Source organism: Taeniopygia guttata, chromosome 26 (genome assembly GCF_048771995.1).
Source record: "Taeniopygia guttata chromosome 26, bTaeGut7.mat, whole genome shotgun sequence".
NCBI classification, from domain to species: Eukaryota; Metazoa; Chordata; class Aves; order Passeriformes; family Estrildidae; genus Taeniopygia; species Taeniopygia guttata.
In genome coordinates this window covers 1,352,544-1,373,228 of record NC_133051.1, presented here as the reverse complement: position 1 = coordinate 1,373,228, position 20,685 = coordinate 1,352,544, and the positions used below count along the sequence as shown (strand labels likewise).

General features: G+C 51.2%; 1 protein-coding gene across 3 annotated transcripts; it reads right to left on the bottom strand.

Moving 5' to 3' along the window:
* Nucleotides 1-772: 772 nt before the first annotated feature.
* FKBP5 (FKBP prolyl isomerase 5) lies at nt 773-19,794 on the bottom strand. Of its 3 annotated transcripts, none has more exons than XM_041721254.2 (12): nt 19,635-19,794; nt 14,105-14,170; nt 11,614-11,731; nt 10,631-10,775; nt 10,301-10,443; nt 9,319-9,433; nt 6,070-6,226; nt 5,507-5,597; nt 4,610-4,693; nt 3,992-4,177; nt 2,959-3,198; nt 773-1,892 (listed from the first exon to the last, which is right to left on the bottom strand). In XM_041721254.2, exons 2-12 carry the CDS (start codon nt 14,113-14,115, stop codon nt 1,794-1,796), a joined length of 1,389 nt encoding a protein of 462 aa, XP_041577188.2. In that variant the 5' UTR covers nt 14,116-14,170; nt 19,635-19,794; the 3' UTR covers nt 773-1,793. The 3 variants fall into 3 exon arrangements, with proteins under 3 accessions (XP_041577188.2, XP_041577189.2, XP_072774881.1); XM_041721255.2 differs by having other exon boundaries at nt 19,674-19,793; XM_072918780.1 differs by lacking the exons at nt 14,105-14,170; nt 19,635-19,794 and adding an exon at nt 11,116-11,267.
* Nucleotides 19,795-20,685: the final 891 nt, after the last annotated feature.

The window sequence follows — 20,685 nt, the reverse complement described above, 5'->3', positions numbered from 1 at the left end:
AAAACTACAAAGCAAGTTGGTGTTTTTTGGTGTTTTTTTGGTTTTTTTTTTCTTTTTTTCCTGTTGAGATTGTTTCCTATGGAAAATGTGGCTTGGGCTGCCCCCAGATGACTTTTTTGCCCTGCAAGAAAATAAATGAAAAGCCCACATTTTGCAGAGGCCCTGGGTCTGGCAGCAGCCTCCAGGGAGTGGTTGAAAACCCAAGAGCTGGGTGAGCAGCTGGAGCAGCCACGGGGATGCTGTGCCACTCCTGCAGCTGGGAAAGCAGAAATTATGCTTCAGGTACCACCTGATGGGACTAGAGAAGAGGAATTTTAACCAAATCTGGGTTAGTCTGCCAAGATTGTGGAGGGGGGGTACAAAAGAGGGATGGGCAGTCCTAATACCCCCCTGTCTCAGCTTTCTGTCCTCTCCCCACCCTCAATCAAGGAGCACAAATGACTCCTCCACCCACTCAGTTGACCCCCAGGAAAACCCCTCCTGAAATAATACACTAGGGATGGGGGAAAAAAGCATAAAGATAAACCTCCCAGGCTGGAAAACCAGCTGAGATCCCCAAAGAGCATCCCCCAGCCAGGCATTTCCAAAGCAGGGATTGCTGGCCCTTCACTGGCTCTCCAGAGAACAATGGCACTGATAAAAAGGGGCAGCACCAGCTCTTGGTGACACCAATAATTCCTCAACTGCTGAGGCATCTCCCCTTCAAGGAGCACCCACCCATCCTCCCCACAGCCACCCCATTTGCTGAGCAGGATCCAGAGAAAGAATACTATTTTTTTTTTTTAATTTTTCTTTCAGTTGTTTATTTTCAAGCTCCAAAAGGGGTATTATTATAGAGACAGGAAAAATAACAACTGGAAAGCTGTTCTCACGGGGTAGTGATGATGTCCCTTGAGGATGGACAGGGCTGATGGCTGAGGAGGCAGCAGCAGCTCCGGTGCAGGGACACGATGCACCTGGGACCCCCTCACCATGGGAAAGCTGCTCAGTGACAAACCCATGGCACCAGCTCAGACCCAGCCAGTTGCTTTCTGAACCACCTGCTCTTTTATCTTCCCCACATACAGACCCCAACAAAAGCAATAAAACTCCCATTTAAAGCTGGGAGCCAAGGGATGGGGTGCAGGCTGTGGGCTGAGCACCTGCAAAGCTGGACAGGCTTTTGCTCTCTAAAGAAACAGGACCCAGCTCCTCCAGGAGGTAAAACCCGTGTGTGCCCCCCTCCCCAAACAGTGCTGTAAAGATTAATGATGTCCCTGCACCCAGGGGCTGCAGCAGGGGCCATGTGGGTTCTCTTCCTGGCTCTGCCCTGCAACTTTTGGCCACAGGCAAGGAGTCAGCAGGAGACAAAGGCAATTCCTGCCCCGGGGCTGCTCTGAGACAAGCAGAGGCAGCACTGCAGTTAACCAGGAGCATGTCCCCCATCCCAGCTCCTCGCAGAGGATGCTGTGCTGAGAGTGGACACAAAGCCCAGGGAGCTGGAACAAGCTGTCTACGGAGACCTCCCAGGAGCCAAGCATTTAATTTATCATTATAATATATTTTTTTCCTTTTTCCTGCTGTTTAGAAGGTGTTTGTTCCACGTGCAGTGGTCCCACGGTGTCCTGCCGCTCCTGCTCTGCCCCCAGGGCGGTGGGACGGGGTCGCTTTTCTTTGCGAGGTGCTTTTGGCTTCCACGATCACACAAACTGTAACAAGCTTTACAAGAAAACACTGGCAAGTCCCAAGGTTTGGCAGCAACCTTTGTCAGTGTGGGCTGAGGGCACGAGGCTATCCCATCCCCTCCTCCTCCATCATACGTGTCCTTCAGCCTCTTCACCTTCAGCACCAGGAGCTTTTCCACACGCCGCCTTCTCCGCTGTTTTTTCCACACCAGTTTTGCTGGCTGCTTCCTGAAAAACAACACAAAAAACACACTGAGCTGGAAACGGGAGAGGGAAGGGGCAGGCAAGGGACAGGGATGGTGGGAATGGATGGATGGATGGATGGATGGATGGATGGATGGATGGATGGATGATGGATGGATGGATGGATGGATGGATGGATGATGGATGGATGATGGATGGAGGGACGAATGGATGGATGGATGGATGGATGGATGATGGATGATGGATGGATGGATGGATGGATGGATGGATGGATGAGGGATGGATGATGGATGGATGATGGATGGATGGATGGATGGATGGATGGATGGATGGATGGATGATGGATGGATGATGGATGGATGGATGAGGAGGTAAGTCAGCAGTGTCAGAGTGGAGATACAGGACTGAGCCATGGGTGCAGCCCATCAGGAGGAGCACTCAGCCACACAAGCCAAGCACAGGGCCAGGCTGGCCAGGCTGGCCCTGCTGCTAGCCCAAGCCAGTTGCTCCTGGCATGCTGCTCCCCAAGGCCTGCACCAGTCACTTAATCCACAACCTGAACCTCCAGACACCACTTCAGAATAAAAATGACCCATGCAGATGGCTTGCAAAGCTGTGTCCTCTCTCATTACAGCACAGCAGGTTTTGTTCAGTGGAATTTTGGATGAGAGCCTGCTCTGAGACAGCGATCTCCCCGCCTGAGCGGAGAGCAGGTATTGCCTTACCAGCCTCAGGAAATCCACACTGTCATGTCTCAAAATCCTCCTGCCAGGGATGGAATGATGCTTCACTTTGCTTGTGACCAGGAGTTCATCAACACTCACTAGCTGGGAGCAGCCAACTGAAGTACCAATGCCAACCCTGTTCTCAGCCCCTCTGAACTCACACTGCAAATGCTTTTATTGATGACTGAGCACCTGATGGCACCCTCTGCATAAGAGAGACCAACAGTAGAACACTTCTTCCCACTGCAGCAGGCTCTATTCCTCTATCCTCCATCCTGACCTATAATTTAATTTGCTTTAACCCATCTCTTCTCATCACAAACCCTCAGTGCAACCCTGGATGGCCAAAAACGAGCAGCACTCACCTTTGCATCCCTCTCTGCAAACTTTGTGAACATGTTGGCGTAGATCCTCCGGTCCCGCTCGTTGTGCTCCTTCGTTTTCTTCTGGCACACGGAGATCTGGCACTTTGCTGCTTTGTTCTGTGGGTTCACCTCCAGCACTTTTTGAAAGTCACATTTGGCCAGCTCGAACTCGTTCATCAATAACCTGGCTTCACCCCTCCTGTACAAGCCTTTCTCGTTGTCCTGGTCCAACCCCAGAGCCTGGAAGCACACACAGGTCTCTGTTAACATCTCAGAGCCCTCCCAAGAGATCCCCTACACTTAAAGCCTCAATAAATCTGTCAAAATTAGGACAAGGTGGCTTCAAATCTCCAGAGCACTTGCATCTTGCTCAACAAAAATTGCCTTATCTCCATTAGCAGCTGGGAGATCATTAATATAGTTTTATTATCTCTCCTTGCTTAAAATACCCTAAGTGTGGCAGGGATATTCCTTCTTATAGGAAAAGAAATTTTTAAAAACTCCACCAAACTCCCAGTGAGAACATGCAGGAGAAGAGGATGCTTCATCCTCCAGACTCATGCTGATGCCTTAGGACTTTAGCTTTTATATTTTTCATGTATTTGTAATCCAGGAATTCTTTAGTGTGTAACTCTAAACTCCATATACAGTGCTGGCTGCTGTTCTCCCATTTTGGTCAGACACAACAATTCCTCTCCGTGCCTGGAATCAAGGACACCTCACTGCATCAGACCCCCAGAGATGGAAACAAAAGTGAGTTTTAGGGAAGAAAACTTGGGGCAAATTACTTCATTACCTGAAGCTGTAATTGGAGGATCAACCCCCAATATTCAAATAGACCAAACTTATAAAAAGTGTGAAAACCCGTGACCCATTGTCATTTTTTTTGGGTTTAGCCCCTAAATGTACCTCAAGGCCCTTCAATAAATACACCTGCTTTTTATTCCCTTAATTTTGCCTGTCCCCTGTTTTTGGGTAGCCCATAAAGGTATCAGTTTGTGGTGACCCAGGGGTGGCATCAGTGCACCCCTACCTTGTCACAGCACTCGACAGCCTTGGCGTACTCCCGCAGCTTCAGGTAGCACATGGCCAGGTTGAGGAAGGCAGCCAGCAGGAAGGACTCCGAGGCTTTGGACTCCTTTTCAGACAAGCCATACTCCATTTCCAGCCAGGACACAATCTTCCCATACTGAATCACTGCCTGCAGGTATTTGCCTTCCTGAAAGGAGCAAAAAGAGGCTCAGTCTTGCCCCTGGAATGTCCCGTGAGCAGGTGACAAGTGTCATGTGGGGTGTTCAATAAATACAGGAAAGGAGGAGGATCCCAACTCCTGCAGAACCAGCAGGTTTGGGAAAAGCTGAGTCAGAACACTGGGGTGCCCCAGGAGCTGGGAAGGGGAATGCAAAGCCCCTCAGCACTGGCCCTGGCCTGGGAAGGGTTTGATCTGCTGTCCTGCTCTGCAGGGAGCACACAGAGCCAAGGCAATGCTGGAAAGGATGAGATACATCAAGGGGTGAGAAAAAGGCAGAGGGAGAGCAGGACTCGCCTTCCCCAGCCCTGTCTGGGGGCACATGGCTTGTCTGGCACTGCTGGCTGCCAAATTCAGTCCCAGCTCCCCTCCTCTGCCTCTGCCACCCCCAAGTTCACAAACCTTGAAGTACATCGTGCCCTTCTCCTTGACCACAGCTGCCTGCTCCAGCTTCTCCTTGGTGTCCATCTCCCACGACTCCTTGGCCTGCAAAGGAACACTTGGAGCACTCCCAGCGGAGCAGAGCAGCCTCCCCTGCCCCAGCAGGACCGTGCCACTCTCTGGGACAGCTGGTCACACTCAGGGCCCATCAGGGCTGTACCACAGAGCCTGGAGAAAGGTCCTGCCTGCTTTGGCCAGAGTGGTGGCACAGGCAGGGGACCCATGCAGGGATGTGCAAATCCCATGGATGTTTCCTGCATCCCATCCCCAGCCTTCTCAAGGGTACAGCCAAGGGCTGGCTGGACAGACCAGCTTTATCTGTGCAGTCTAGGGGGGCAATTAAGTGGAAAAAAGGAGAAAAAAATGGAAAGAAACTAAAAGGAAAAGAGGAAAAAAAAAAGGAGAAAAAAGGAGAGAAAAAACAGAAAAGGGAGAAAAATAGAAAGAAAGTAGAAAAAAGGAAAAATGAGGAGAAATGAGGAGAAAATAAGAGAAAAATGGAGGCAAAAAGGAGAAAAAAGGAGGAGGAAAAAACAAAAAGGAGGAGGAAAAAACAAAAAGGAGGAGGAAAAAATAAAAGGAGAAGGGGAGAAAAAAGGCAGAAGAGAAAATAATATTAAATAAAAAGAAAGTACAAAAGGACAAGGTTAGGAACAAATAAGACACCCAGCCTTGGACCTCAGCCACAAGAATAAAACAAACCAACAGAGATGAACAAATTAAGAACACGAAGCTCCTCGGTGACGTCTCCACTTCAGCAGGGGTTGGGCTGCAGCCACGCCAGGGCCAAAGGCTGGAGGCTGCACAGGCCCTGACACTCCTGCAGCCCAGGGAAGGACAGGAGCACCTCTGCCTCACCTTCTCAAAGCTCTTCAGGGTCACCTCGTACACCAGCTCCGCGTTCCCCTGGACGCCGAATTTGGGCTTCCCAGCCTCGCCAAAGCCGTACCTGCAGGCCAGGGGGAGGCACTCAGAGGAGGGGGAGAAACCTTTTTTTCAGCAGAGCTTGCCCATAAATGCACACTCAGGTTGCCCCCCACAGCTTTCTAACATTTTGGGGACAGGGTGATGTTACTCTGCACGAGCAAAGGTCCCTGTGGATGTACAATGCATACATTGGGGACCATCACTTCTGGCTGCATCAAAGCCATCTTTTCACACAGGCTTCTCTCCAGCTCTGGGCATTTCCAGGGAGACATTTTATCTCAGACACTGGACTTGGATAAAGCCCTTTCACCTGTTTTTTTTTGGGTTTTTTTTAAAGTATCTCAACATTCCTGTTTACATGCCACTGGTCACCCCTGCTGCTCCTGCTGGTGCCCTCTGAGACTCTCCTGGAGAGTCCTATTTTCAGGATCACCATCTTCCACAAGGGCTGGAGGCTGAAACCCCCCTAGCAGCCCTGTGGAGATGCTCCTTACCGTGGGCTGAGGTAGAGGATGCAGTGCTCTCCCCTCTGCATCTTCTCCAGGGCCTTGTCAATGCCGATGGGGATGTCGTGGTCCTCCCCTTCGCCCACCACGAATTTCACATCCTTGCAGTCGAACCTGCGGCCGCCACAGAATCCCTCCAGGTGAACTGCAGAGGGGCAAGAGGGGCAGGATGGCACCCAGAATCACCCACACCTTGGAGAAAGGTGGGCTCCAAAGTGTCTTAGAAAGCATTTTGTAAAGAATCTCTCCCAAAACTCAGCAGAGCCTGGAAGAGGGAAGAGCCAAAGCTGGGGGCATTGTGGAGAAGAGGGATGGAGAGGGCTTGGGAGCACTGCTGAAAGGCAGGGCAGGCATATCTTGTCTAAGCAAGGACTAAACAACAGATAAACATCGTGACTAATATGTTCCCCTCGTACTCAAGTGCACGAGTCGAGTCTTACTGGAACTGGATATTGCTCCTGGCACGGCGCCAGGCAGAGTTTATCACGGTGATTACAAATCTTCTATACTGTGCTCTACTGCCTTGACTCCTGCCTCGAAAACAAGGCCGTGTTCTCCTGACTCTGAGAACTCAAAGTACAAGATAAACTTTTTTTATTTTTAATCTTCAACCAGGAGCCGTGCTGTTCCAGCCCCAGACGCTGGCAGAAGCGCAGGCAGAGCGGACACTGGGTACCTGGCACACGCCACCTGGCACTCCTGGCTGGCTTTCCACTGCAAGATTATTCTTTATTTATTCAAACCTGAAGACGTTCCAGGCTTTGGGGACGCTTTTGCAACCTTTGCATTCTGCTTGCAGGGTAAAAGGCATACACACACGTGCAGGCAGGCATCAAGTAAAAGAAATTTCACAAAGAACTCCTACATATTGTTGGAAAAAAAAAAGCCAAAACAAACAACAACAAAAAGAGCTTTGTAAGAGGAAAAAATCACAACTGTTGTTAAAGGTTTTGCAGCCTGCAAAGACATGAGTTTTACCTTTGTTTGAGGGGAACATAATGCAATGAGATGCAGAATGCCCTGAGATGCTGCAGGGCACTGAGCATCCTGCTGTGGTGGCAGGTGAGGGGCAGGACAAGCTGGGTGCCAGAAACAGTTGTGAGGGTCTGGGCTCTGCATGGGAGAGCTGCAGCCTGGGCTGAAGGAAACCTGTGTCCATCCCTGCCCTGGGACCCACAGAAGTCCTTAGGATGAGAGGCATGGACCCAGCCAGGCTGACAGCCCCATTCCAAGGGCAGGTCCCAAGGATGGGCTCCTCCCTGCAGGGGCAGGACGCCAGGCTCTGCCTTGTCACCCCACTCTTGCCACCAAAGCCGTGCTGGGACTCAAGCAGAGGATGCTCAGGTGCTTGCCAGCCCCTGGGACACATCCTGCATCCATCTCTGGTGCACAGTACCACGGCAGTCAGGCTGCTGTGAGCTCACCCACCTTGGGATGAGGACAAAAAGCAAATCCAGCTCCTCTGGGGACAACAGTGCTTTTACACTGCCCAAAACCAAGCTGGCAGGTGTTTTAAGCACAGAAAATGTGGAAAATTCTGCCTAAAATACAGGTAAGCCAGCCACCCCACAGCACCATGCATCGCCCTGCACCTTCCTGGTGAGCACAGATCCATAATCCCTGACCCCAAAAGCTCCCCAAGGTCCCACATCCCCTGCGGGATGAGGCAGGGATGGGAAGCTCCACTTTAAAACAGGATGCACGAGGGGATGTTGTGATCCTTCCTTCCAAGGATAGTTCTGCTCTGTTTTAATTGCACAGAAAATACACCGAGCACGGGGTGGGGGAGGAATCTCTGCTCGGGTTTCCAGGAGTGGGTCAGCTGGTTCAGCCGCTCTTGGATTACAGAGAAAAAAAAGTCACTGAAGGAACATCACTCCGGTTGCAGCTCTGACTTATTGTTCTCTCAGTGCCTGCAGCGATTTTGTTTTTGAAGAGCTGAGAACAGAGTGTACTGAGTGCGGCTGGCACACGAACTTGATGTGCTGACAGCAATTTGTACTCAGATTAAAAACGGAGAAGGAGGAGGGGTGTGGGGGGAAAGGATGTAACAAAAGCTAGAATGCCAGATTTCAACTGCAGCACAGGTTTTAGGGACCAGAACTGGGATTTTGGGTCTGTAAAACTTGAAGCCTATTAAAACCCGGAGGTGCTTGCTCCTGGACGAGTGATTTATTCCAGCCTAATTCCAGCACTTCCCAAACTACCCAGCTGAGGTAAAGCATCACAGCCCTGCCCCAGGGTGGACTGCTGTGTCCCCACAGCTGCTGTGCCACCGCTCAGACAGCAGAATTTGAGTCAAAACCTCATTTTTCCCTAAAAGAGAGTCTCGTTAGAAGAACCAGCCACTTAAAGCTGCGAACTTTGTAAGCTCTCACAGATCAGATTCAATTTCTCAGTTGTTAAAGGGACTTTAGGAACTTTGTGAACAGGAGCTCTGGAATTAAGAAAAGGAAGTGAATGCTTCCCATATGGAACAAGCCCTGTATGTGTGTGTCTGAGCAGCTCCTATGACAGAAAAAACCCCAAACCCAAGTCTGCCCTCCCCTGTCCAGCCCATGGAATGTCTGCTCCAGAAATGGGACCAGAAGAGGGAGATCCCAATGGGATGTCAGCTCCTCATCCTCCCGTGGCAGCTGAGACCACCCCAGCCTCAGCAAACCCCTTGTAATAATTTCAGCAGCCCTGTGGCTGTAAGGGAAGGAAAAATCCCCATTCTGTACGAGATGTGATGAGACCCCCAAAAATACCATCAACATTGGAATGAGGAGGCCAAAGAAACTGCTGAGGGTCCAAAATACTTAGCAAGTGTTGAGGGAGGAAGGGCTGGCAGCTGGAGGCAGGGCAGGGCCAGGGGTTTTGGCAGATCCCAGAGCACCCTGAACACTGCACTGGGATGCAGAAGGGCTGGGGGAGACAACAGAGCCCCGAAACCCACGGGGGTTTGCTTCTTCCATCCTCCCCACAGCCGCTGCCTGAGCAGCTCCAGGGTTTTCCTGGGCTGGTGGTTTCCCACCCAGCCCTGCAGGGCAGCAGCTCTGGCAGAGGGAGAGCTCAGAGCTGGCCAGGGAGAGCTCAGAGGAGCAGCCCCAGCTGCTCTTCATCCCATCTGGGCCCCGGCTGGATGTCGCTGCACCCCACCAGCACGCACGGCCACCTCCACTGCCAGCAGCTCCTCGCCAGGGATCAGCTCAGGACAGGCTGGTCCCTCCCACCAGCACCAGCACCAGCACTCACTCTCCACGGTAGCACCTTCATTAGGGTTGGAGTAACCTTCTCCCTTCCTCTTGATCCTCCGGATTATTCCTCCATCCTCAAACAAGTCCTCGCCTTTGAAGTCGAGCAGCTCGACCTAAAAAAATAATGAAGAGAAAGTGGGCAGAGCGTAGGGAAGGGGAAAGGAGAAGAGAAAAACAACAGAGAGCCACAAAGCAGCAGTTCATCCCCTGGCTGGAGAACCAAGCCAGCTAATTCTCCGTTCAGCTGACGAGCAGAAGTTGCCCGTAAAACCCAGATCCAAACCACAGGATAATACACGTGATTTATTAGAAATGGGGACTCATCCAGTACCTGAAGTATAACACAAAGTAACAGCAAAAATAAGTTTATTGAACCTGTAAGGGTGCAACACAGCTGCTGCTGGAAGATGCTGTGAAAGTCTCCCAGTGTGGGCAGGAGCTTCCCCATCATCCTCTGATGGGACCAGCTCTGACCCTCAGCTTAGTCCACACTCGACCTGAGCCTTAATTTAGGACCGACTCCCTCCTTCTGTGTCCCCATGAGCCCTGCCCAGGGAGCCCTCTGTGCCAGAACCTTAACTTTCCTACACCCCTCAGCACTAATGGCTTTTTAGCACCTGGAGGCATTTCCCTGCTGCTTTCTCCTTCCCATGTGCATGTTGAAACCAGGAATCTGCCCACTCCCCGCCCCAGCACCAGGACTCTCCTGAGCTGGAGTTTCAGTCCCAGCCTTCCAGCTCAGACACACATTTCTGAGAAAGCCCTGGCAGCGGTTCCTGGAGCAGAGGGACACGTTTCAGGAATCCAAGTTGAGCTGGTTATTTTTTTTTTTTGGTGGAATTTTTTTGTTGTTTGGACTTTTGTTTTTTTTTATTATTATTATTGTTATTAATTTTTAATTTTTTATTTCTGAGCTGGCTGGCAAGGCAGAAAGGGAGCGAGCTTGCTCAGCCACACACCAGCTCAGCAGCATTACTTGCCTCAAAAAAGAGGGTGGCATTGGAGGGGATTTTGGGGGCGCTGCCAGCAGAGCCGTAGGCGTACTCAGGTTTGCAGAGCAAGTAGCAGATCTCTCCTTTCTTCATGGTGGCCACCCCAATGTCCCACGCCTTGATTACCTGGCCTAGGAGAAAGGCAGATGTCAGGCAGGAGGGAGCAAGCCAGGAACAAACCCAGCAAGGATGCACCAAAAAACTCCCTGAATTCACAAGTGACTTAAGGCAGGGCTGACCCTGTCCTGCAACAGGATCAGCTGATCCCCCTGCCCAGGGTGGTCCCCACCCCACCATCCCAGGGCTGGAGCAGCTCACCCTTGCCCAGGCTGAAGATGAAGGGCTCGTTCCGGTCGCGGCTGGAGTCAAACTTTTTCCCGTTGGCCAATTTCCCTTTGTAGTGCACATAAACCTTGTCTCCAATCATGGGAGACTCATCCTCGCTCCCAGCTCTCTTAATGATCTGAGAGAGAGAAACCACCTGTGAGCTGGGGCCATGGGACAGCAAAGATGCATATGGAGGGGGAGGGAGATACACACAGGCATTTACATTAAAAAAATATATATACACATGCATATACACCCCAGGGCTGCCCTAAATAACAGGAGGCAGCTATTCAGTTTGCCCATCATCAGCTCCTAAAAACAAATCTCAAAGTGGAGCCACAGCGGTGGAGCTGGACTGGGCTGGGAGCAGAAACCAGTCCATACTGGGGGATAAACACCACAGCTCCAAACCTGCAGCTCCACTCACTCTGTCCGTACACATTTTACTCACAGGGGTGTGTCAGTTCACTACTCACTCCTTGTCAACACTTTTTTCTGAACGCTGCAGCCGGGAACAAGCAGTTCTCGAGCTGAGGATGGAGCAGGGGAGGATGCTATTCTTGGAGGAAAGGTCCTATTCAAGTGGAGAAGTGTAAGTGCTGAGGAGCAGAACTATCCAGAAACGGCCCTGAATATGAAAAAGGGGCTGTGGAGCAGACTGGATGACCTCAGTAATGTGCTCTTTCTAATGTTTGTGAGTCACACACAGAAATGCCTTGTGGATTTACAGCTAATAATCTGATTAGGAACACAATAGCAGTGAAATTCATGGAGCAGCCTGGGCCCACCAGCCTCAACCACCACTCCATTCTCCTTTACTCCAAGCAACGCTCATCCTCTTTGCCTTGGAAATGAAAGAACTCAATCCTACAGCCCTGCAGCTGTGGCCCTGAGGGCTGGGGGTGCAGCCCAGCGAGGTGAACGTGCACCCCAAGGTGCAGGAAGGCAGGACACTCTTGGCAGATCCCCCTTACCTTCAGAACCCCTCGGTCCTTGGATGGTGTGATGTCCTCCCCACGCTCGGCCAGAGCTGCTGCCTGCACCTCCCCTTCGCTCTTGGTGGCCTCATCAGTGGTCATGGTCTCCTTGGACCTGGGGGGACACAGCACACACCCTGTCAGCCTGGCAGGAGCACGGGAGGTGCTGAGGAGGAAAGGGTTTCTCACCCTGCAAGGAAAGACAATGCACAAGCAAGCATTCTCCCCAGAAATTAAAGCAAGCCCAACACCAAAAGAATCCCAGCTATTTGGGTGGATAAAGAGAAAATTCACAGCAGCAATCTAAGGAACTGGAGGGTTTTTGGGCAAACTTCTGGAGCACTGCGCTCCCAAATGTCACCACATAAGCAGCCAAGGTGCCAGAAAAGCCACGTTTTCCATTGAACACAGACTTTTTCCAATGGTTCCTGGTGAAAAAAAGAATTGCCTACAGTTTCAAAAACATATTTCCTGATGATTTCCTTCAGACCATGGGGCTATTTTGGTAGCTGCACTGCTGGGTGACACATCATCAAGGAAACATGTGACGGAGAATTAGAAAGCGATGGGTTTTTTAAGACATAAACCAGATCTATTAAAGCCACTGTAATTGTGAAACTTTCCCACAGTCTTCAGCGTGGAAGCTGATGTTAACCAGCAGGAGAAATCATTCATTTGGGGGATTCAGAAAGAGCAAAGAAAGGATGTTTTCAGCTCCAAGGAGAGATAAGTCTGCAAGAAGAATTGCTTTCCTCGCACCCGGGTGGAAAGGGAAGGACTGGAGCCCAGCCCCCCCAGCACAGGAAGCCACTGAGACACAAAGAGCCCTGAAATGGAAGGAGCAAAGAGAAAAATAAGGGAACTACTTGTTGCAAGGCTCAATTATCACAGTCTTTCGGGTGCTATTTAATGGGATTCTGCTCCCTTTCCTCTGCGCTGCTGGGGTTTCAGATGGGAACATTTTATAAAAAAAAAGCATTTAAAAAGCAAAGAAATGTGTGGTCAGACCCATTATTTCACAGGTATTTACTAGAAAATATGCCATGGGTTACTTTGGGAGAAATGTTTGATGATGTGGGTGGTGAAGCACTGGTTACCCAAAAGGGTGATGGATACCCCATTCCTGGGAGCATTTGGGTGAGTTTGGACAGAGCCCTGAGCAACCTGCCCTAGTCTAGCTGGACTAGATGACCTTTAAAGTTTCCTTTTAATGCAAACTATTCAATGATTCAAAGATTTGGGTGCTGGGATGGTCTGCACGCCACCACAGCCTTCCTCTTGGAGAGGAGTGAGGAGGAGGTGGTGCCCATCCCAGCACTGTGCACCAGCTCAGAACTTCCCAGCACAGACCAGACCCAGCACCAGGGCCACATCACCCATAACCCACCCATAAGGACCAGGAGAAGCCCAAAAAGCAGGGAAGCTTGCCCAAGAATCACCACCCCGTGGGGACAGAACCTCCCCCAGGTCCACCAAGCAAGGAGACGGACAGGGAGGTGCTGGCTCCGGCTTGCCGGTTGCTAAATCCCACCAAGAGACATCTAAAAATACACCCTACGCATCCTTCTCATTATTTTTCTACGTAAGCAATTAGAGGAGTCATCCAGGGAAGCTGGCCAAGGCGGGCGGGAGGGGAGACGCTCTGCGTCAGCAGCAGTGGGAGGGAAGGAGCCCACAAGACCCAGATTTTAAAACGTGGCCCACGTTAGGAAAGAGCTCACGACTCCTCCATCCAGCAAAAACAGCTCCAACTAGGTTAGGGGAGAGAGTGCACTGCTCCCACTTATCTCCCATTTGGAGCCACAGGAGGAGGCTGGCCAGGGGCCAAAATCCCAATTAATTTGAAACAAACTGTTGTAAGGCAAAAAAAAAAAATCTGCTACTCCCTGAGGTTTAAATAGTGAGCAGGCAGGGATGTTACCGAGCCTGAATCTTCTTGTTTGTATACTCTGGATGGAGGGAGGGCATTAATTAATTACTCTGTGCAAAAGCCCCTGGGTGTTTCTGACACCCCAAGCAGATCCTGCTTTCCTGTTGCTGCTACAACCCACAAGATTAATGCTGTAAGTCTGCAAATGAAGCCAGGATAAACCAACCTCCCTCCTCTGAACATCCACACTGCTCATTTCCCTGGGATATAAACACGGATGGGCCGGGGAAGCAGAGAATTAAATAAAAACAAACCTTTTAATTTTACAATTCCCTTTCCACACAGGTGTTGCTGTCTCCCAACACTGAGGAAAAGGTGGAAATTCAGGGGGGAGAATGGGATGCAGATGTCTGACCCTGGGCTGAGGACAGGCAGGTATCACACATGCTAAGGTTTCACCAACCACACCATCCCCAGCCACGTTTCCCAGAAATCGGCATACCGGGAATTTGCCAGCTCCAAATGGAAACTTCATGTTGCAGATCCCTCCCGGAGGCTCGCAGGAGGTGAAGGGGACAGGGAAGAGCAAAGGCTGGGCAGGGTTTTGAGGGGTCTCACCTTGCCACCATGCAATCCTTGGAGGAGGTTTGAAGGTGCAGGCCCAGAGACACAGCGGGGAAATACCTGGTAGGAAGAGAGGAGGGGGACAAAAAGAAAAAAAGATGAAAAAAACCATATTCTTTTTTATTCTAAAACAGGATTTCAGAAGAAGAAGGGAGAACAGAGCAGTTTTGAGCCACAGATCATGCTCCACCATGTCAGAGATGGGTGATGAAGACGATGGCCAAAACCTCTTTTGACTTGCTGTTTCCACAAAACAGCATCTTACCATCAGCATTAAAAAATAAATCAAATCCTGTCCAATTGTTTCACTGGGATGAAAATTAACAGGACAAAAAAATAAGAGTTGGCTGCTCTGGGGTTTGTTGTTTTTTAAGACCCAATTAGCACAAAGCACTTTCACTTCCACGGCACCACAACAGCCCTAAAAGCTTCAGATTGCAACACAGGAGGGAGTTTCTTGAAAATGCAAAGGTCAGGCTTGAAAAAAAGCAAAAAACAAATCTGAAAGCCCAGCAGGGCGATGTGGGGCCCTGGATCCTGGTGATCATCATCCCAGATGCCAGCCCCTCGAGCTGGACAGCAGCACAGGGCTGCATCCTCCAGCCCCAGCACAGCCTGATAACGAAGAATAACCCAATTAGTGCAGCAGCTGGCTCTCTCCACTGACCCACAGTGGATTGCTTCCCCTTCCATCACCAGAGCTGCTTTTTTCCTAATAAAATCCCTTCTTGCTGAGCAAGCTGTACCTGTGGAGGAGAGGGAAGACCAGAGCAGTGATTTCTCCTGGATGAGGGGGTTTTAAGACACCTCAGGGCCAACCTCTGAGCAGAGACCAAAGAAGGTGATGGTAATGAGTTAAATTTGGGATTTCTAACAAAATATTACCTTCCTAAGATGGACAAGCAGCTCCACATAATCCTCAGCTGCATCCCAACGCTTAAGGACACACCTAGACATTGAGTGTTAGTTCTCACACTTGTACATCTCAGTTAATTAATTTTTTTTTTTAATCTTGGCCACTTTACTTTGTCCCTCTCCTTCAAAATAAGCAGGGAAGCCATACAATTGAAAGTACTGTTCACCAGCTAAGAGCTCCCAATGGATCAATTTACACCCTAGTGTGCCCGTTGTGCAAGTGGCCAACACCCCGGTGGGGCAGTCACAGCAACTCTGCTCAAACCAAAAACCAAAATGCAAACAGAGCAGCTCACTTAAATACAGCAATGGATGCTCCCATCACACTGGCTTCATCATTCAGCCTAGCTAATATTTGTAAGCTTCTGAAATGGTTTTATTTAAGGTTCAAGCCATCAACTAATTGATTTTTTTTCCTAAAATATGTGGAATAAGAGGCTGTTCCTGAGCTGCAGCGAGAGGAACAAGTGAGCAGGATGGGTCACTAACCCTGCCAGAATAAATATCTCAGGCAAAAGCAAGATGGGTTCAATGTCTCTGCATCCCCTGGAGTGAGGTGAACAGGCCCGTGCCAGCAACACACAAAAGACTTTCAGAGAGGAGCAGTTTTATCCCCCCAGTTCACAATATAAACCCATTAAAAATAATCTGGCTCTTCTGCTGGTTTTCTAGCAAAGAAATGGTCGCTTGATTTTCCCAGGTCACTTCAAAAGAAAATAAAAAACAAATCAGAGGGATAAAGTTCCTCTGAACTCTCTTGTGAGCAGCCTGTGGTCCATCTCCTCCAGAGTGGGTTCCCAGAGACACAACACCCTCCACTTCCATGCCAGAGGAAATTTAAAAAAGCAGCATTTTCTTTTCTCCTCCCTTATTTTGAAGGATAAACTTATACCAGGGAAAACAAAATCCTCAGACATTTGTGGGTAGCTGCTCTCCCCAGGGGAGAAGGTGCCAGGGGCAGGGTGAGGCTGAGGATTCAGAGATGCTGTGCCCCCAAAGCCACCCCTGGCCCCAGCAAGGATTTCAGCTGCTTCCACCACAAAAATCACAGCAAGCCTCTGCCACAAGAACAGATCCTCAAAACTGGAAAAACCAGGAATGCCCAAAGTCTTTGCTCTGCACCAGCAGGGAGAGGCAGCAGCTTGCACCCATCCTGCTCCTGAGGGGCTGACACAGTTTTTGATGATGGCTAAAATGAAAAAATCAAGGAAATATAGTAATAATGAATGTATAAAGAGCTGTTCCACACCAGGCTGAGCTTCCTGGGAGATGCCTGGCAGGGAGGTCAAGCACCTGAACAAGCTCAGAGGCCATAATATATAGCCATGAACCAGTGGGGAATGCAACCTCCTAAAGCTTTCACAAACTGGGATTATGTAACTGGACAGGAAAAATAAATAATATAGCCAAGCAGGTTATATAAACCATCTGTAAAATGTGAGAAAGTACTTGACATCCCACTACCCACTCCTTGGCACCCTCTCACTGGGTTTTCTGCCACCAAAAATGAGCGGGGTCCTTTCAGTCGTGTCTTCTCCTCTGGTTAAAACAACCAGGGACAACAGACCAGATGGGCTTTTTGGAATTCAAATTCCACCTCTGGCTGCTAAATGTGAAGTTTCCCTCCTCGTACAGCACACCAAGTGAAGTCCAAGCCCTCCACAGGCGACTCAGAGCAGCCTCCTGGCAGCAGCTACACCAATGCTGAGCAAATTGAATTTCAAGTGACAGCTTGGGGGGGGGACTAAAATAAATACAAAATGGGAATAAACAAGAAACTCCTTGTTTGCCAATTCTGTTTTAATTTAGCCTTTTCTCTGGAGTAAATGTGGCAATTAAACTTGGATCTATTAAATTTTTTGTTTGTTTGTTTGTTTCTAAACTGCTGGCGACAGATTTGGGGTTTTCTCCAAGCAGCTTGCAGCCAGGTGACCCCTGGCAGTGGGAATGCTGTTTTTGGTGATTTATCCCCACACACCAGGGCTCAGCAGCACCTGGAGCATCCCAGAGCTGAATCCCACGAGGGGAATCCCCAGCTCAGCATCCAGCACTGCCAGCAGCAGCTCTGGCACCCAGAAATAACTCAGCACCCAGGACCATCTGCAGCAGGGGCCTGGAAATGCCAAATTATTTTGGGCAAACAGCAATTCCCAGGGAAACACCAGCCTGCTCGGGTGCCAAGTGAGGATTTCTTGGAGAAGCATCACAAGGGGACAAAGTGCAGGTCAGGCAGTGCCTCCCAGGGCTCGTTTTATTCAGTGGTTAAATTTCATGTAAATCAAAAAGTTCTTGCAATGAGAATATGTTTCCATCTAAGGACAACACTGCTATTTACAAAGATGGGACACTGCAGGTAGAAGATGATTTAACTGCAGTCCCTCACAGTCCTGACTCTTCACTTCTGACACTTACTTTACCATTATTTTCCTCATTTTCCAACGCACTCGCTTGCAAAATCAGAAATCCTTACTAATCACAATTACTGGTTATGGAAAAAGCCTGTCAGCTCCATGACAAACAAGTTACATGAACAACTTGTACGTTGGAGCACTCGTGGCCACTTCTTTACACCCACAGGCACAGGGCATTAAAATAAAATCCTTGCTAAGTAATATCCATTTCCCTGTTATGTGCACAAGATCGGTAGGAGCTTCACAGCTCCCTCAAGGGGCTGCAGCAACTTCATAGAAATACATGTAACAAAGAGTGAGTATAAAATAAAATTGATATAAAATAGTATAAATTGAGAAATAACGGAGGACAAACTATTTTTCAAACCATTTACAAAATATTTTTCCCCCTGAGCCAGTCTGGGAGCTGCAGCCAGCCCAAGGAGATTTTGGTTCTGACCATCTCAAACCTTCCAGCAAACTTTTTCCTTCTGCAAGCAGGTAATTAATTAAAACACACGTAACTACACAGCAGTGATGTCCTGAGGGATGCAGTTTGCTTTTTACTCAGGAGTTGTCCTTATTTTTTGGCTCATCCCAGCAGGAAGGTGCTCTAACAGTGCTGGGAAAGGACCTCAACATGACTGAAATGTGTGCTGGGCAATTTATTAAAAATAAAAATATAAAAAATAAAGCCCCCAAAACCCGAACAAACAAGGAAAGATAATTGCATGAGCAATTATCCTGGCAGACATCTCTGTTCTGAGCAGGATGGGCACCACGAGCAGCCTGTACCACTGGACCTCTCCATCCCCAGAGCCACCAGCAAGGCCACGTGCTGTCACCTCTCCCTGTGCACTCCAGCAGAGGAGAAAACTTCTTCACGACTCCCCAGAAATCTGCTGGGGATTTTTTTCCGTGCCACCACAGATTTTCCCCAGCACAAACCCCACCTCCACCACCCAAACCCTCCGAAAACTCCTCGGCCGCTCCTGCTGCTTTGAGCACCCAGCTCCATGCCAGCCCTGCCCTGTCCTCCTGCACCCCTCAGGGTGCTGCCAGCACCTCTTGGGCTGGGGATGAACACCAGAACCCCTTCAAGGACCTGCAACCCACCCAGGACCTCTCCACCCCCTCCACCAGCTGGATTCCTGCTCAGCCCCCCGCTCCTGGTGAACCCCCCACAGGCTGGGGACGCTGCTCCCTCTCCTGCAGGAATATTTCTGTCCCCTCCCCAGCAATTTTGTCCCATTTTCAGAGTACCAGGCTGGAAATGCAGCCCGAGTATCTGTGAGTTGCAGCACTGCCACCCAAATCAAACCCACAGCACCTTTGGAAAGGCAGAGCAGAAAAGGCAGATACAGGCTCTGCCAGACTTTTTTAATGATTTTCTTCTCCCCAGCCCTTCAACAGGACAGGGGAGGAGGGAGGCAGCCTGCTCATGTTTTAAAGGAAGCAGCAATTTGTGCTTTTAACTTCTTTTTTTAACTTTTAATGCAAGTTCTCAGGTTGGCTTTGATATCCCAGTGATGTCCAGGATGAGACACTATTTAAACTCTAAAGCCATAAAGTATCAGCTCCTGGCTTTTTTTTTTTTCCCTCTATGTTTTATTTTTAAGCATACTTTTATTATTTGCACCGGTGGGGACAGAAATTCGGTTCAGCATTGGAGCCTCAGCTGGAAGCTGCAGCCTGGGGACACACCGATGACAGACAAATCTCCTACGAGTTCCTACAGCCCATTGTGTAAAATACAGTTTCCTGGGAAGAGCAAACTCACTCGAACGTGCGTTTGAAAAACAGAAGCTCTGGAAGAGTTTTGATGCCCGGAGAGGAGGCGAAAATCGCAGAAACTTTTTTTAAAAATCCCATTTACCCTGTGCAACCACTTCTACCTGCACACACCCTGCGGGGTGTCTCTGCTTCTAAGGAACGCTCCGGCAGCTCCGGGAGCCGCGGATGGGGACGGGGAGCGGGGACAGCAGAAATCCCCTCCGGTAGCGGCGGCCCCAGCCCGGGATGTGCCGGAGCATCCCCGGGCACCGCTGCGGGAGCTCCTCCCGGCATCCCGGGGAGCTCCGTGGGGCACTAACCCCGCTCCGATCCTCACCCCCATCCCCTTCCCCAGCGCCCCCGCCCCGCTGGGGACACCGCTGTCCCCGCGTGTCCCCAGTGGGGTCCCCAAGCCCGCAGTGCCGCACGCTCACCCAGCCGCTCACCGAGCAGTGCGGCGGCCCCGCGCAGGGTGCGGGTCCCACCTGTCGCCGTGGCTGTCGCTGTCGCCGCTGTCGCCGCTGTCGCTGTCGCCGCTGTCGCCGCCGCCGCTGTCGCTGTCGCCGCTGTCGCCGCTGTCGCTGTCGTCGCCGCCGCTCCGAGCGGCCCCCGAGCCCGCCCGGCCGGGCCGCCCCGCCCCGCGCCCCTGAGCCCGCCCCGCTCGCGGCTTATTGGCTGAGCCGCCTGCCCGTCACCAGTTCCCACCTTGCCATTGGCGGCGGCCGCGGCGATATGCAAATCAGAGCGCTGTGCCCGCGCGCTCGCCCGGGTGGCAGCGGCGGGGCCGGGAGGGAGCGGGACAGGGACAGGGACAGGGGACAGGGACAGGGACAGGGACAGGGACAGGGACAGGGACAGGGACAGGGACAGGGACAGGGGACAGGGACAGGGATAGGGATAGGGACAGGGACAGGGACAGGGACAGGGACAGGGGATAGGGACAGGGGACAGGGACAGGGGACAGGGACAGGGACAGGGGACAGGGACAGGGACAGGGGACAGGGACAGGGGAGAGGGACAGGGGACAGGGACAGGGGACAGGGGACAGGGACAGGGACAGGGATAGGGACAGGGACAGGGACAGGGACAGGGACAGGGACAGGGAAAGGGACAGGGGACAGGGATAGGGGACAGCCCGGCCCGGCAGGAGCGGGGACAGGGGACAGGGACAGGGGGCAGCCAGGCCTGGGTGGGACAGGGGACAGGGACAGGGGACAGCCCGGCCCGGGTGGGACAGGGGACAGGGGACAGGGACAGGGGACAGCCAGGCCCGGGTGGGACAGGGGACAGGGACAGCCCGGCCCAGGTGGCACAGGGGACAGCCCAGCCCCGGCAGGGAGCAGGAACAGGGGACAAGGGACAAGGGATAGCCTGGCACGGCAGGGAGTGGGGACAGGGATCAGCCCGGGCGAGAGCGGGGACAGGGGACAAGGGACAGCCCGGCCCCGGCAGGAGCGGGGACAGGGGACAAGGACAGGGGACAGCCCGGCCCGGGTG